Source organism: Balaenoptera borealis (genome assembly GCF_965194805.1).
Source record: "Balaenoptera borealis genome assembly, chromosome: 2".
In the NCBI taxonomy this organism is placed as follows: Eukaryota; Metazoa; Chordata; class Mammalia; order Artiodactyla; family Balaenopteridae; genus Balaenoptera; species Balaenoptera borealis.
In genome coordinates this window covers 128082643-128099972 of record NC_138867.1, presented here as the reverse complement: position 1 = coordinate 128099972, position 17330 = coordinate 128082643, and the positions used below count along the sequence as shown (strand labels likewise).

Sequence of the window (17330 nt, the reverse complement as noted above, 5' to 3'; positions counted from 1 at the left end):
GTCTCTGATAAGACTGCTGGTTGGGGTTGGGTCCCAACCATAAAGGCTGGGAAGAAGCGGCAGGCGTTTGGTGAAGGTAGCTGTTCCAGCCTCTTCTGGGGCTTTGCTGGCCAAGAAGTAAACTATCTTGAGCCCTACAGGGGAGGAAACCCAGTCAGCCAACTGCAGAGCCCGGCTTCACTAAGTGCTTGTTTTTCTTCAAGGAAGGACTCCTGGCTGTGCTACCGTCAGCTCTCTGCCTTGCACTGTGGTTATCAACTTTCCTCAGATCAAGAGTAGGCAGGTATGTTTGACCTCTACTGGTTTTTCTAAGTTATTTTGCAAAATCAGAATTTGTGGAAGAGGTGTAAAATTATGGTTCAAGGGAGGACCCTCAGTAAAACCTGTTTTGCCTGTGTCAGAGCCAAATTATTTTTATTTATTACATCTGTCTCGTCCTTGGGTACCTCCACTCTTCCCTCTACTCAATTCGGCCCAGGGGCTACTCTGCCTCAGGCTGGGCAATATCCATTGAGATATGTTCCCACAGGTCTAGAGGACCAGGATCAACCAAGGGGATTTGTATGTGTGCCCTCCTCCTTTTCTACCTCTGATTTATATAATTGGGGAAAAAAATACACATTTAATGCACAGCTCGCACCAGCGGGCAGACAGCAAAAGCAAGAAGAATGACAGTTCTTCAGCCTGTGGAACGAAAACCACATTCACAGAGAGACAGACAAAATGAAAAAGCAGAGGACTATGTACCAGGTGATGGAAAAAGATAAAACCCCAGAAAAACAACTAAATGAAGTGGAGATACGCAACCTTCAAGAAAAAGAATTCAGAATAATGATAGTGAAGATGATCCAGGACCTCAGAAAAAGAATGGAGGCAAAGATACGGAAGATGCAAGCAATGTTTAACAAAGACCTAGAAGAATTAACGAACAAACACCTAGAAAAATTAAAGAACAGACAGAGATGAACAATACAATAACTGAAATGAAAAGTACACTAGAAGGAATCAATAGCAGAATAACTGAGGCAGAAGAATGGATAAGTGAGCTGGAAGACAGAATGGTGGAATTCACAGCTATGGAACAGAATAAAGAGAAAAGAATGAAAAGAATTGAAGACAGTCTGAGAGACCTCTGGGAAAACATTAAATGCAACAACATTCGCATTATAGGGGTCCCAGAAAGAGAAGAGAGAGAGAAAGGACCTGAGAAAATATTTGAAGAGATTATAGTCAAAAGCTTCCCTATCATGGGAAAGAAAATGGCCACCCAAGTCCAGGAAGCACAGAGAGTCCCAGGCAGGATAAACCCAAGGAGAAACATGCTGAGACACATAGTAATCAAACTGACAAAAATTAAAGACAAAGAAAAATTATTGAAAGCAACAAGGGAAAAACAACAAATAACATACAAGGGAACTCCCATAAGGTTAACAGCTGATTTCTCTGCAGAAACTCTACAAGCCAGAATGGAGTGGCATGATATATTTAAAGTGATGAAAGGGAAGAACCTACAACCAAGATTGGTCTACCCGGCAAGGATCTCATTCAGGTTTGATGGAGAAATCAAAAGCTTTACAGACAAGCAAAAGCTAAGAGAATTCAACACCACCAAACCAGCTCTACAACAAATGCTAAAGGAACTTCTCTAATGGGAAACACAGGAGAAGAAAAGGACCTACAAAAACAAACCCATAACAATTAAGAAAATGGTAATAAGAACATACATATTAATAATTACCTTAAATGTGAATGAATTAAATGCTCCAACCAAAAGACACAGGCTCACTGAATGGATACAAAAACAAGACCCATATATATGCTGTCTACAAGAGACCCACTTCAGACCTAGGGACATATTCAGACTGAAAGTGAGGGGATGGAAAAAGATATTCCATGCAAATGGAAATCAAAACAAAGCTGGAGTAGCAATACTCGTCTCAGATAAAATAGACTTTCAAATAAAGAATATTACAAGACACAGGAAGGATACTACATAATGATCAAGGGATCAATCCAAGAAGAAGATATAACAATTATATATGCACCCAACATAGGAGCACCTCACATAAGGCAACTGCTAATAGCTGTAAAAGAGGAAATCGACAGTAACACAGTAATAGTGGGGGACTTTAACACCTCACTTACACCAATGGACAGATCATCCAGATAGAAAATTAATAAGGAAACACAAGTTTTATATGACACAATAGGCCAGATAGATTTAATTGATATTTATAGGTCATTCCATCCAAAAACAGCATATTACACTTTCTTCTCAAGTGCACGTGGAACATTCTCCAGGATAGATCACATCTTGGGTCACAAATCAAGCCTCAGTAAATTTAAGAAAATTGAAATCATATCAAGCATCTTTTCTGACCACAATGCTATGAGATTAGAAATCAATTACAGGGAAAAAAACGTAAAAAACACGAACACACAGAGGCTAAACAATACGTTACTAAATAACCAAGAGATCACTGGAGAAATCAAAGAGGAAATCAAAAAATACCTAGAGACAAATGACAATGAAAACACGATGATCCAAAACCTATGGGATGCAGCAAAAGCTGTTCTAAGAGGGAAGTTTATAGCAATACAATCCTACCTTAAGAAACAAGAAAAATCTAAAATCAACAATCTAACCTTACACCTAAAGGAACTAGAGAAAGAAGAACAAACAAAACCCAAAGTTAGTAGAAGAAAAGAAATCATAAAGATCAGAGCAGAAATAAATGAAATAGAAACAAAGAAAACAACAGCAAAGATCAATAAAGCTAAAAGCTGGTTCTTTGACAAGATAAACAACATTGATAAGCCTTTAGCCAGACTCATGAAGAAAAACAGGGAGAGGACTCAAATCAATAAAATTAGAGATGAAAAAGGAGAAGTTACAATGGACACTGCAGAAATACCAAGCATCCTAAGAGACTACTACAAGCAACTCTATGCCAGTAAAATGGACAACCTGGAAGAAATGAACAAATTCTTAGAAAGGTATAACCTTCCAAGACTGAACCTGGAAGAAATAGAAAATATGAACAGACCAATCACAAGAAAAGAAATTGAAACTGTGATTAAAAATCTTCCAACAAACAAAAGTCCAGGACCAGATGGCTTCACAGGTGAATTCTATCAAACATTTAGAGAAGAGCTAACACCCATCCTTCTCAAACTCTTCCAAAAAATTGCAGAGGAAGGAACACTCCCAAACTCATTCTACGAGGCCACCATCACCCTGATACCAAAAGCAGACAAGGATACTACAAAAAAAGAAAATTACAGACCAATATTACTGATGAATATAGATGCAAAAATCCTCAACAAAATACTAGCAAACAGAATGTAACAACACATTAAAAGGATCATACACCATGATCAAGTGGGGTTTATCCCAGAGATGCAAGGATTCTTCAATATATGCAAATCAGTCAATGTGATACACCATATTAACAAACTGAAGAATAAAAACCATATGATCACCTAGATGCAGAAAAAGCTTCTGACAAAATTCGACACCCATTTATGATAAAAAACTCTCCAGAAAGTGGGCATAGAGGGAACCTACCTCAACATAATAAAGGCCATATATGACAAACCCACAGCAAACATCATTCTCAATGGTGAAAAACTGAAAGCATTTCTTCTAAGATCAGGAACAAGACAAGGATGTCCACTGTTGCCACTATTATTCAACATAGTTTTGGAAATCCTAGCCATGGCAATCAGATAAGAAAAAGAAATAAAAGGAATCTAAATTGGAAAAGAAGAAGTAAAACTGTCACTGTTTGCAGATGACATGATACTATACATAGAGAATCCTAAAGATGCCACCAGAAAACTACTAAAGCTAATGAATGAATTTGGTAAAGTTGCAGGATACAAAATTAATGCACAGAAATCTCTTGCATTCTTATACACTAATGATGAAAAATCTGAAAGAGAAATTAAGGAAACACTCCCATTTACCACTGCAACAAAAAGAATAAAATACCTAGGAATAAACCTACCTATGGAGACAAAAGACCTGTACTCAGAAAGCTATAAGACATTGATGAAAGAAATCAAAGATGACACAAACAGATGGAGAGATATACCATGTTCTTGGATTGGAAGAATCAATATTGTGAAAATGACTATATACTACCCAAAGCAATGTACAGATTCAATGAAATCCCTATGAAATTACCAGTGGCATTTTTTACAGAACTAGAACAAAAAATATTAAAATTTGTATGGAGACAAAAAAGACCCCAAATAGCCAAAGCAGTCTTTAGGGAAAAAAGGGGAGCTGGAGGAATCAGACTCCCTGACTTCAGACTATACTGCAAATCTACAGTAATCAAGACAATGTTGTACTGGCACAAAAACAGAAATATAGGTCAATGAAACAGGATAGAAAGCCCAGAGATAAACCCACACACCTATGTTGAACTAATCTATGACAAAGAAGGGAAGGCTATACAATGGAGAAAAGACAGCCTCTTCAATAAGTGATGCTGGGAAAACTGGACAGCTACATGTAAAATAATGAAATTAGAACACTCCCTAACACCATACACAAAAATAAACTCAAAATGGATTAAAGACCTAAATGTAAGACTGGACACTATAAAACTCTTAGAGGAAAACATAGAAAAAACACTCTTTGACATAAATCACAGCAAGATCTTTTTTGATCCACCTCCTAGAGTAATGGAAATAAAAACAAAAATAAACAAATGGGATCTAATGAAACTTAAAAGCTTTTGCAAAGCAAAGGAAACTGCAAACAAGACAAAAAGACAGCCCTCAGAATGGGAGAAAATATTTGCAAACAAATCAACGGACAAAGGATTAATCTCCAAAATATATAAACAGCTCATGCAGCTCAATATTAAAAAAAAACAACCCAATCAAAAAATAGGCAGAAAACCTAAAGAGACATTTCTCCAAAGAAGACATACAGATGGCCAAGAAGCACATGAAAATCTGTTCAATATCACTAATTATTAGAGAAATGCATATCAAAACTACAATGAGGTATCACCTCACACCAGGTAGAATGGGCATCATCAGAAAATCTACAAACAACAAATGCTGGAGAAGGTGTGGAGAAAAGGGAACCCTCTTGCACTGTTGGTGGGAATGTAAATTGATACAGCCACTATGGAGAACAGTATGGAGGTTCCTTAGAAAATTAAAAATAGAACTACCATACGATCCAACAATCCCACTACTGGGCATATACCCTGAGAAAACCATAATTCAAAAAGACACTTGCACCCCAGTGTTCATTGCAGCACTGTTTACAATAGCCAGGTCATGGAAGCAACCTAAATGCCCATCAGCAGACGAATGGATAAAGAAGTTGTGGTACATATATACAATGGAATATTACTCACCACAAAAAGGAACGAAATTGGGTCATTTGCAGAGATATGGATGGATCTAGAGACTGTCATGCAGAGTGAAGTAAGTCAGAAAGAGAAAAACAAATATCACATATTAACGCATATATGTGGAACCTAGAAAAATGGTACAGATGATCCGGTTTGCAGGGCAGAAGTTGAGACACAGATGTAGAGAACAAACGTATGAACACCAAGGGGGGAAAGTGGGGGGGGGGGGGTGGTGTGATGAATTGGGAGATTGGGATTGACATGTATACACTAATATGTATAAAATAGATAACTAATAAGAACCTGCTGTATAAAAATTAAAACTAAAAAATTGAAAAAAAAACCAAAACACAGCTCTCTGTATATGCCTGAATGCCCTATTCCCTTGTTGGGAGGAGATCTACAAACAGAATTAAATGACTTTCTCACCAGAAGAAGTAGGCCTTAGAGAACTCACAGATCAAGCGTACGCCCTGCAAACTGTGCAGGAGACAAGCCTCAACCAGAAGGTCCTGAACAAATTCTACAAAAGGTAAGAGTGGATGTTTGGGCTGATGGGAGGCAGGAAGTGCCAAGAGGGCTGACCCAATAGTGGTAAAATTCTGTCTAGATGCCAAGGCTCCAAATATAAAGCAATACCCTTTAAAGAGGCATGTGAAGGAAGATACAAAGTCTCTGATAACCACTTTTCTTAAGTGCCAATTAATCTGACCTTGTCAGATACAAAAAAAACTGGTACTGGAAATTGTTTTGTACGGGATTTGAGAGTCACTAACCAAGTTGTAGATAGGTACATCTGGTAGTACCAAATCCTTACACTTTGCTTACAACTTTATTTGGAGACTTGTGCTGGTTTACAGTTCTGGACTTAAAAGATGCCTTTTACTGCATACCCCTAAGTCCTGAGTCCCAGGAACTGTTTGCCTTTGAATGGGACAATCCAGAGATAATATATAACAACTGTATTGTTGGATGGTACTCCCACAAGATTTAAGAATGCCTCCACCATCTTCAGGGAAGTCTTATCCAAGGACTTAAGTGATGTCCCATTAAATGAGGGAGTCTCACTGTAATATACTAATTACTAATAAAAATAAGGGAGCCTCAGACCAAAATACAATCCTCACTTTAAAGTTGCTGGCAGACTGGGGATATAAAGCCTCAAGGGAAAAGTGCAAATCTCTCAACCAACTGTAAAATACCTAGGATTTGAGTTATCAGAAAGACGAAGACTTTCAGCTTGGAGGGGACCAAGGTGCAACTTATTCAGTCCACCCGAATCCAAGTTCATCTGACCCCAGCTGCCCCCACCCTGCCGCCTAAGTTGGACCCCAACGATACCAAAGTTGTATACCCGAGGTGTATAAGTGGGGAAGTTTATGCCACATCTGCCTTGGCCCCCAAGATCTGCCCCTGGGTCTATCTGCAAAATAAGGTTGGCGAGGACTTCACCAAGGCAACTGGTGATTGGAAGGGTCTGAGGAGTACCATTCAGAACAGACAGACCCAGACTGAGGTGGTACCTTCTGCCTCTGCCCTGATCATCAAAGTCCTAAAGGAACCACCAAGAGACGGAAAAAAGCAGAAAAACATTAAGCACAGTGGAAACATCACTTTTGATTGTCAACATTGCCTGATAGATGCATCATCAATCTTTAGCTAGAGAACTCTCTGGAACCATTAAAGAGATCCTGGGGACTGCCCAGTCTGTGGGCTGCAATGTTGATGGCTGCCACCTTCACGACATCACAGATGACATCAACAGTGATGTGGTGGAATGCCCAGCTAGTTAAGAACTGCAAATAAAAATAATTTAATAAAGGGATATTTGATAACCATTTAAAAAAACAAAATTTACTACTGGACTATTAGCTAGGGTGACTGTACCCACCCTCAGAAGGCAATGGTGAGGATTCTCAGGAATGGCTAGGTTTTGTCCTATTTGGATTCCTAACTTTGGTCTCATGGCCAATTCCTATGTTAGGTTCTCAAAGGAGATGACAGCCATTAAGCTGGACTGTGGGATGCCATATGGAGTTCCAGCCCATACAAATAGTCAACAAAGTCTATTCTAGCAGATTTGACTGATCAGCCTTTAGAAAATAGGGATATGGAAATGTTCATGGACAGGAGCAGCTTCATAGACCAGGGACTCCGAAAGGCTGGGCATGCAATAGTAACTCATCAGGAAGTCCTAGAAGCAGAAGCCCTCCTCCAGGAATGCCTGCCCACAAGGCAGAGCTCAAAGCCCTCACGAGAGCCCTGCACCTTGGAGCAAAGAAAAAGGTAACCATTTATACCAATTTTATGCTTTCTCTGTTATACATGCACATGGGGCCGTATGGAAAGAGAGAGGTGTACTCTTTCAGGAAGGAAAGAAATTAAACATGCAGAGGAGATACTGGCCTTATGAGATTCTGTTATAATGCCAGAAGAAGTAGCCAAAGTATATTGCCCAGGCCACTGAAAGACTGATAGTTACATAGCTAAAGAAAGTAATTTGGGGCTTTCCTGGTGGCACAATGGTTAAGAATCCGCCTGCCAAGGCAGGGGACACAGGTTTGAGCCCTGGTCTGGGAAGATCCCACATGCCGCGCAGCAACTAAGCCCGTGTGCCACGGCTTGTATCTACGCTCTACAGCCTGCCAGCCACAACTACTGAAGCCCACGCACCTAGAGCCCGTGCTCCACAATAAGAGAAGCCACCACAATGAGAAGCCCGCGCACCACAACAAAGAGTAACCCCCGCTCACCGCAGCTAGAGAGAGCCCGCACGCACCAATGAAGACCCAACGCACCCAAAAATAAATTTATTAAAAAAAAAAAAAGTAATTTGGCTGATCAGGCCACAGAACAGGTGGCCCGAACCAAAAGCCCAGATCCCAAGGCCCTAGTACTCATTCTGAGTGTGGACCTATCCCTTTTAAGCCTTGGTATTTGGAAATGGATCTAGAGAGTGCAGACTAATGGGGATTTCATGCCGACCCTTGAGGCTTAGATGGTGATCAGTACCAAACAACCAAAGAAGGCTGGATTGATAGTGAACAGAGACTAGTGCTTATACCTGAGCATTTAATGGAAAGGAACCCATTATGGGAGGGACTCAGCCTATCACTGGTTACAAAAGCCTATTGATCCACAAATGCAAAGGACTATCTAAAAGGTAATATAAAATTGCCTGATCTGTGCCAGAAACAATCCATAAGCTGGGCCACACCCAACAGTAAACGGGGTGCAAACCCAAGGGACAAAACCAGGAGATGACTGGTAACTACTGTTATGCCAAGAGCCATGGGACATAATATATACTTGCTGGTGTTTGTGGACACCTTCACAGGATGGGTCAAAGCTTTCCAGGCTGGACAGAGAAGGCTTCCAAGAAAACAGTGGCCTTACTAAAAGCATTTTTCCCTCATTTTGGTTGTCTCTTTCAATTCAAAGTGACAACAGAGGAGCTTTCATAGCCAGGGTAACTCAAGAGTGTCTGGGCCCCTCAGAACACAATGGAAGTTACATGCTTCATGGAGACCTCAGTCTGTGGGAAAGACTGAAAAGATGAATCGTACCTAGAAAAAGACAATCGCCAAAATGTCAAGAAACCAACTTAACTTGGGAAAAGGTCTCACCAGTTGCCCTGCTTAGGCTAAGAGTAGCCCTAGAAGCCCGGTCCAGCTGAGCCCTATGAAATGTTATATGGGAGACCCTTCCTTAAGACTAAGTGTTATTAGTCTTGAAAATGATCATATTGTAAAATAATTAGATACTATAAAATGTGTACAGTCTCCACGTGTTACTGTATCTGCTATACATAAACGCTTCTAGGTGATGAATGTTCCCCACAGACATTGCCCTGCTCTGCATAAGCCGGGGGATTGGGTCCTCCTCAAGACTTGGAAAAATCAACACCCTGAGGACAACTGCAACCTAAGTGCAATGGAGCCTGCGAAGTCCTTCTGGTTACACATTCTTATCTTGTGTTTTTAAAAAGGCCTCCCACACTCGCATGATGATTGCCCAAGACTTAAGAGTTCAAGGTGGGACTTGCAAATATTTCAATTTCATTCCTCTTATAAAAATCTACGCTCCTAATCAGCAGAAAACAGCTAGAGCAGCCCTCCCCCTATTTCCCTCAAGGCTGAGGAATGTACCAGAAAAAAGGGGGGGAATTGAAACAGCACCAAGTTAAACTGGTTTGGGTCCTTAAATAGGTTGTTGATCAAACCTATTTAAGGAGCTATTTTACAGGCACAGATGGGAACCCACGCCTACAGGGTAACCCTGAAACCAATAATAATTAGTCTGTGGAACTCAAAGAATAGAAAGGTTGCCACCAGAGTCCTTTACAAAGTGCTAAGTCCTTCAATAAGGAAAATCTGGCTTCCAGCAGCACATGTAGCTTGTATGGACTGACTCAAGACTAGCCAATCACCTTCCAAGCTTGAAATTTCCCCAAAGCCTTAAATTTTCCCCAATCCGGGATAGGAGAGACTGCGCTCTAATTTTGAGAGCCTTGCTTCCTGTCTCCTTACCAGCTGACCATGCAATAAAACTCTTTGTTTAGGGGGGAAAACTGCGGTGGGGTGGGGATGGTGGTGTGCTGAATTGGGCGATTGGGATTGACATGTATACAGTGATGTGTATAAAATTGATGACTGATTATTAAAAAAAAACAAAAAAAAAAGAAAAGAAAGAACTCTTTGTTTCTCAGAAGCCAGTGGCATAGTATTGGCTTCTATTCATGTCTGGCACTGAGCCCTTGCTCGGTTACACCTAGGAGTGGAATTGCTGGGTCATATGGTAATTCTGTGTAACTTTTTGAAGAACTATCAAATTGATTACCACATCAGCTGCTCCACTTTAAACTCTCACGAGTTGTACAAGGGTTCCAGTTTTTCCACATCCTTTCCAACACTTGTTATTTTCTGACCTTTTTTTTTAAAATTATGGCCAACCTTGTAAGTATGAGGTAGTTCACACTGTAGCTTTGATTTGCATTTGCCTAATGACTAATGATATTGAGCATCTTTTCATGTTCTTGTTGGTCATTTGTGTATCTTCTTTAGAGAAATATCTATTCAACTTTTTTGCTCACTTTTAAATTGAGTTGTTGCCTTTGTTGAATTATAGGAGATAACTCTAGAATATATGGGTATATTCTAGATACTTAACACTTGTCTATATGGTTTACAAATATTTTTTGCCATGTTGTCTTTTTATTCTCTTGTTGGTATTCTTTGCACCAAAATGTTTAATTTTGATGAAGTACAATTTATTTTTTTCTTTGGTTGCTTGTGCTTTTGGTGACATAACTATGAAACCATTTTCAAGTCCAGGTCATGAATATCTACCCCCATGCTTTCTTCTAAGAGTTTTATACTTTTAGCCTTTGTATTTAGGTCTTTGATCTATTTTGAGTTAATTTTTGTATATGGTATGAAGTAAGGGTCCGACTTCATTCTTTTGTATGTGGATATCCAGTTCTCTTAACACCATTTGCTGAAAAGACTGTTTTCTTCCTGTTGAAAGGTCTTGGCACCCTTGTTGAAAATCAATTGACCATTGATGTGAAGGTTTATTTCTGAACTCTCAAGTTTATTCTAAGCATAAATCTCTGTATCTATTCTTAGTCCAATAACACACTGTTTTCATTTCTTTAGCTTTGTAGTAAGTTGTGAAATTCAGAAGTGGGACTCCAACTTTGTTTTTTTCCAAGATTGATTTGGCTATTTGGCATCTTTTGAAATTCCATGTGAATTTGAGAATCAGCTTTTCCATTTCTGCAATTAAGTCCATTGGGATTTTGAAAGGGACAGTATTGAATCTATTGATCACTTTGGGGAGTATTGTCATCTTAGCAACATTAAATCTTCCAATCTATGAATAAAAATCTTTCCATTTATTTAGTCTTCTTAATTTCTTTCAGCAGTGTGTTGTGGTTTTCAGTATTTATGTCTTGCATCTCTTTGGTTACACTGGTTCCCAAGTATTTTACTCATTTTGATGCTATTTATTTCAAATAAAATTAATTTTTAAATTTCTTTTTTGGGTTGTTCACTGCTGGCATATAGAAATACACGTGAGTTCTGTGTGTTGATCTTGTATCCTGTAACTTTGCTGAATACCTTTTTTAGCTCTAATAGATTTCTGAGGGGTTTTTAGATTCCTTAGGATTTTTCTGAATATAGGATTCTGTCATCTGTGAATACTTTTACTTCTTGCTTTTAATTTGGATGTCTTTTCTTTTTCTTCATGATTGCTCTGATTAGAACCTCCAGTACAATGTTGAATAGAAGTGGTGAGAGCCGCTGTCCTTGCTTTATTCCTGATCTAAGGTCGGGGGCAGGGTGGCGGGGTCGGCAGGGAGCTTTCAGTCTTTTATCATTGAGTTAGCTGTGAATTTTTTATATATGCCCTTAATCATGTTGAGGATGTCTGTTTTAATTCCTACTCTTTTGGGTGTTTTATCATGAAAGCATGTTAGATTTTGTCAAAGACTTTTTCTGCATCGATTGAGTTAATCACGTGAGATTCTGTTCTTGTTCTGTTGATGTGGTGTATTAGATTGATTTTCATGTGTTGAACATCTTTGCATTTCTGGGATAAATACCACTTGGTCATGGTGTATGATCATGTTAATATGCTGTAAGGTTTGGTTTGCTAGTATTTTGTTGAATATGTTTACATCTATGTTCTTAAGGGATATTGGTCTGTATTTTTCCTGTGATGTCCTTGTCTGTTGTTGGTATCAAGGTAATGCTGGCCTCATAGAATGAAGTGAAAGGTGTTCCCTCATCTTCTATTTTTTGCACGACTTTGAGCAGGATTGGGATTAATTCCTTAAATGTTTGGTAGAACTCACCAGTGAAACTATCTGGTCCTGGGCTTTTCTTTCTTGGGAGGTTTCTGATGATTGATTCCATCTCTTTGCAAGTTAGAGGTCCAGTCAGAGTTTCAATTTCTTCCTGACTCAGTTTTTGGTATTCATGATTACTAAAGGTTCAAAACACTTTGCTAAAACACAAATGTATTTATAAAATTTATATATCTAAGTAGATGGAAATAATGTCCAGAAATAACAGGGCAAACAGCTTCCTCTGATCTCAGGGACGGAGACAGGTTTTGCTGCGGTGGCCTAGGCGACCCCTCGGGGTCACTGTGACCTCCACCCCCCTGGATAGCCACATCCCTTCTCCACCTCAACGCCCTCCACCAGGGAGGGGTCCTGCCAGCCTGGATCAGGGAGTTTGTGAGAATTGCATGGAAGCTGAGCACCCTATCCTGAGACCAGACACAGACTTCACCTGCATCTTAGAGATTCTCAGCTTTCCTCAAGGCCATGCATGTGCTTTCGAGGGCAGTGGTCTCAGCCATAAGTAAGCAACAGAATCCCCTAGAGAGCCTGTTTCCTGTGCAGGTTCCCACCCCAGGCCTGGGATGGCCCTGGAATCTACATTTCAACAGGTACCCCTGTGATTCTGAGGTTGGGGTTCCTGGACTCTACTTGGAAGTACCCACCTCTGCAGGCTCCCATGAAGAACCCTGGACCTATAGGATAAAGCCTAAGCTCCCAGCCACCAAAATGTTTAATTTTGATGAAGTTCAGTTTATCTTCTTTTTTTCTTTGGTTGCTTGTGGTTTTGGTGACAAAGCTATGAAACCATTTTCAAGCCCAGGTTATGAATATTTACCCCCATGCTTTCTTCTAAGAGTTTTATACTTTTAGCCTTTGTATTTAGGTCTTTGATCCATTTTGAGTTAATTTTTGTATATGGTATGAAGTAAGGGTCCAACTTCATTATTTTATATGTGTATACGCAGTTCTCTTAACACCGTTTGTTGAAAAGGATGTTTTTCCCCATTGAATGGTCTTGGCATTCTTGTTGAAAAACAATTGACCAAAAAAAAAAAAAAAAAAAAATTGACCATAGATGTGAAGGTTTATTTCTGAACACTCAAGTTTATTCTATTGATCTCTGTATCTATTCTTAGTCCAATACCACACTGCTTTCATTTCTTTAGCTTTGTAGTAAGTTGTGAATTGGGAAGTAGGGACTCCAGCTTCTTTTGTTTTTTCCCAAGATTGATTTGGCTGTTTGGCATCTCTTAAAATTCCATATGAATTTGAGAATCAGCTTTTCCATTTCTGTAATAAAGGCCATTGGGATTTTGATAGGGACTGAATCTGTAGCTCACTTTGGGGAGTATTGTCATCTTAACAACATTAAATCTTCCAATCTATGAATACAAATGTCTTTCCATTTATTTAGTCTTCTTAATTTCTTTCAGCAGTGTGTTGTGGTTTTCAGTGTTTATGTCTTGCATCTCTTTGATTAAATTGGTTCTCAATTATTTTATTCTTTGATGCTATTGCAAATAAAATTATTTTTTAGATTTCCTTTTTGGGTTGTTCATTGCTGGCATATAGAAGTACATGTGAGTTTTGTGTGTTGATCTTGTATCCTGTAACTTTACTGAATACATTTCTTAGCTCTAATAGATTTGGGGGTGTTTGTAGAACTTTAGGATTTTTCTGTATATAGGATTATGTCATCTGTGAATACAGATGGTTTTACTTCTTCCTTTTAATTTGGATGCCTTTTATTTAGTGATTGCTCTGACTAGAACCTCCAGCACAGTGTTGAATAGAAGTGGCGAGAGCCTCTGTCCTTGCCTTGTTCCTGATCTAAGGTCGGGGAGGGGGGTGGGACGGGCAGGGAGCTTTCAGTCTTTTATCATTGAGTTAGCTGTGAATTTTTTATATATGCCCTTAATCATGTTGAGGATGTTTGTTTTAATTCCCACTCTTTTGGGTGTTTTATCATGAAAGCATGTTAGGTTTTGTCAAAGGCTTTTTTTCTGCATCAGTTGATGTGGTATATTAGATTGATTTTCATGTGTTGAACCATCTTTGCATTTCTGGGATAAATCCCACTTGGTTATGGTGTCTAATCATGTTAATATGATTTGGTTAATAATCTATGCATGATCTAACATAATATGATCATGTTAATAATCTATGCTGTAAGATTTGGTTTGCCAGTATTTTGCTGAGTACGTTTACATCTATGTTCTGAAGGGATACTGGTCTCTAGTTTTCTTGTGATGTCCTTGTCTGTTGTTGGTATCAAGGTAATGCTGGCCTCATAGAATGAATTGAGAGGTGTTCCCTCATCTTCTATTTTTTGAATGAGTTTGAGAAGGATTGGGGTTAATTCCTTAAATGTTTGGTAGAACTCACCAGCAAAACTATCTGGTCCTGGGCTTTTCTTTCTTGGGAGGTTTCTGATGATTGATTCCATCTCTTTGCAAGTTAGAGGTCCAGTCAGAGTTTCAATTTTGACTCAGTTTTGGTTGGTATTCATGACTACTAAAGGTTCAAAACACTTTGCTAAAACACAAATGCATTTACAATATTTATATATCTGAAGAATGATCATCTTCCTGGATCAGTGTTATATGGGGTTTGTTTGTTTTGTTTTTTTAGTTTCAAGAAGTAACTTTATAACCATGTGAATTGAAATAAGAAGGAAAATACTAAGAGAATCAACTAAAAAGGGATAAACACAATTGCCTCCAGGAAAGGAGGGGATAGAGAATCTAACCTTCTTAAGAAATACAGCAGCACAATTAGGCTCTTTGTAAAAATAAACTTAATCCACAAAAAGAAAGTTCTTCAGCCAGGCTGCCTGGATTCAAATTCCACCTCTACCATTTGGTAGCTATGTGACCTTGGGCAAGTTTACAGTGTTTGATCTCCATGAACCTCAGTCTCCCATCTGCGAAATGGGAATGATAACAGTACCAGTACCTACCCTATAAAATTTCTGTGGGAACCAAAGGAGACAGTGGAATGTAAAGGGCTTGGCTAGTGAGTGTCCTGTAAATGGAAGCTTCTTGATGCTATTTATTATCAGGCTTGTCCAGACGAACCTAACTTCTCTTTCAGCTTAGCAAGAGCCACCTGGTCACCCTGGAGACCCCCATTTGTGCAATTGACTGCCTGTCTGACACTGGGCATGTTTCTTCTCCCAGGGCCCCTCGGAGGTGGCTTCAGAAGGGCCTCAAACTTAGCCAGTCCTGCCCCAGATTCTAACCCCTCCCCCTGGGGGTCATGGCTTTGTTTTTTGGTTGTTTGTTTTTTTTCTTTTAAACGAAGATTTCCAAACTCTGTGGTTGCCTTGCCTAGCTAAAAGGGGAAGAGGGGGATCAGCCCAAGAAGAAGGAGGAAGAGGAAAACAAGACACACAGCCAGTGCAGTGGAGAGGAACGCATGTCCAGTCGTCCTGATCCCTGCGGAGCTAGTGTCCAGGACTCTAGCTCCCTGCCCACCCCCAAGCCCTGCATCGGCCTGCCGCCTTCCCCCTGAGGCCATGGGCCCGGGGACTCTGCTGATCCTGTTGGTGGCCACAGCTTGGCACGGTAAGAGCACACCTGGAGCCTTGGGGGATGGTGGGGGGTGAAGGGGATGTGACAGAGAGGGCTCCTGCGGAAGGACTCTGTAAACCCCTGCCCCTCACTGGGTGTCCCCACTTTGTGCTTCCACCTCCCCAGCCCTGGGCTTGCAGGTATGTGGGTGTCTGCTTTGGAGAGGCAGTGGGGGGAAAAGAGGGTATGAACGGGGTGGAACCAGCCTGGCCAAGGCTGTGGATCCGTCCCAGCTCAGATATTGACTGTCCGTGTGTCCTGAACACGTCCCTGATGCTCTCAGGGCTCTTCAGTGTCCACTAAATAGTCAATAGCAGGTTGTTGTGGGCGGTGATGGACTAGACTAAATGCTTTTCAAACCTCACCGTGCATCCAAATTCCCCAGGGATCCTGTTACGGTGCAGATTCTGACTCAGTAGGTCTCAGATGTGACTTGAGATTCTGCATCACTGACAAGTTCCTAGGAGATGCCAATGCCCCTGGTCCAGACCTACACTGAGTAGGGAGGCCCCAGAGAACCCCTGATGGCTCTGCTGGTTCTGCCAGCCTGTGAATCACTAGGCAGACTAGGCAGGATCTGACTGGGAGAGGCCTGAGAGGCAATGGTCCTTCCTTGCGCGGCTTGGGCCAGGGGTCAGAAGGAGACATAAGAGGCTAGCCTCTCTGGCCCAGGGCTCAGAAGAGGTAAATTTGGGAGGAGAGAGTACAGGGCAAGATGCTTTTCCGGGGGGAGGACAACGAGGGTCTCCTGGGCTAGAGCTCTCCCAAACACAGGCTGCTGGGGCTCAGGATGGAGAGCTGTGGGGCAGACCCCAACCTAACTCCATCCCTCTGGCAGCAGCAGTGATGCAGGATCTCCATCTAGGAGGGTGCCTCACTGGAGGTGAGGGGCTGGGTGCTTGGCTTGTATCTACAGCTGGCCCAACAAACACATTAAATTTTATTGCTCATTTGTAGGGAGCTCAGGGAAGGATGGGGACTGTGGGTGGGGTGGGAAGGCAGCCTCAGCTCTGGCCTCCCCACCGTCCTGGGGCTGCAGGACCCTGGGGAGTAGGTGCGTCTGGTCCCTGATGAGGAGATGGCCCACTGAAGGTCTTTTTCTGGCCCAGTCAGTCCCACTGGGCTTGCATGTCTGTTCTCTTTTGTTGAGATGTAATTTACACACAGTAGAAAGCACAGATTCTTAAGTGTACATTCGATGAGATGTGACAAGTGTACACACTTGTGTCCCCACTAACTCAGTTAAGATAGAGACTATTCCCCTCACCCTAAAAAGCTCCGTGGGTTTTATTTCACTGCTCTGTCCTCTCCTCCTGCCCAGAACCTGCCTGTGGGGGACTGTTGGGAGGTGGAGGGGCTGTCCAGCATCTAGCCTCAAGGGAAAGAAGAGATGGGGACAGCAGGGTGGAAACCTAAGCTTTCAGCCCAGTAGACCAGTGGTGAGTGGCAGGGGAAGGGGGCTGCTGTGAGAAAGTTGGGGGACAGGATCAGAGCACGCTAGCGACTGGGAGAGGCTCGCCAAGA

The 17330-nt window shown here is 41.1% G+C and overlaps 1 protein-coding gene and 1 pseudogene across 5 annotated transcripts in view; both read left to right on the top strand.

The window, feature by feature from the left end:
- Nucleotides 1-17330, top strand: part of CSF1R (colony stimulating factor 1 receptor) — a 78124-nt gene that overhangs the window by 32270 nt on the left and 28524 nt on the right. For 2 of the 4 annotated variants that reach the window (XM_082381455.1, XM_082381456.1), the window contains exon 1: nucleotides 15620-15800. In XM_082381455.1, the coding sequence (XP_082237581.1) occupies nucleotides 15752-15800 (49 nt within the window). In that variant the 5' untranslated portion in view covers nucleotides 15620-15751. Of the gene's footprint in view, nucleotides 1-13297; nucleotides 15801-17330 lie in introns of those variants that run through there. The other 2 variants (XM_082381454.1, XM_082381453.1) reach the window with 2 other exon arrangements.
- LOC309623994 (large ribosomal subunit protein uL11 pseudogene) lies at nucleotides 6595-8209 on the top strand (annotated as a pseudogene). Its single transcript has one exon. The product of its transcript is annotated as a large ribosomal subunit protein uL11 pseudogene (transcript).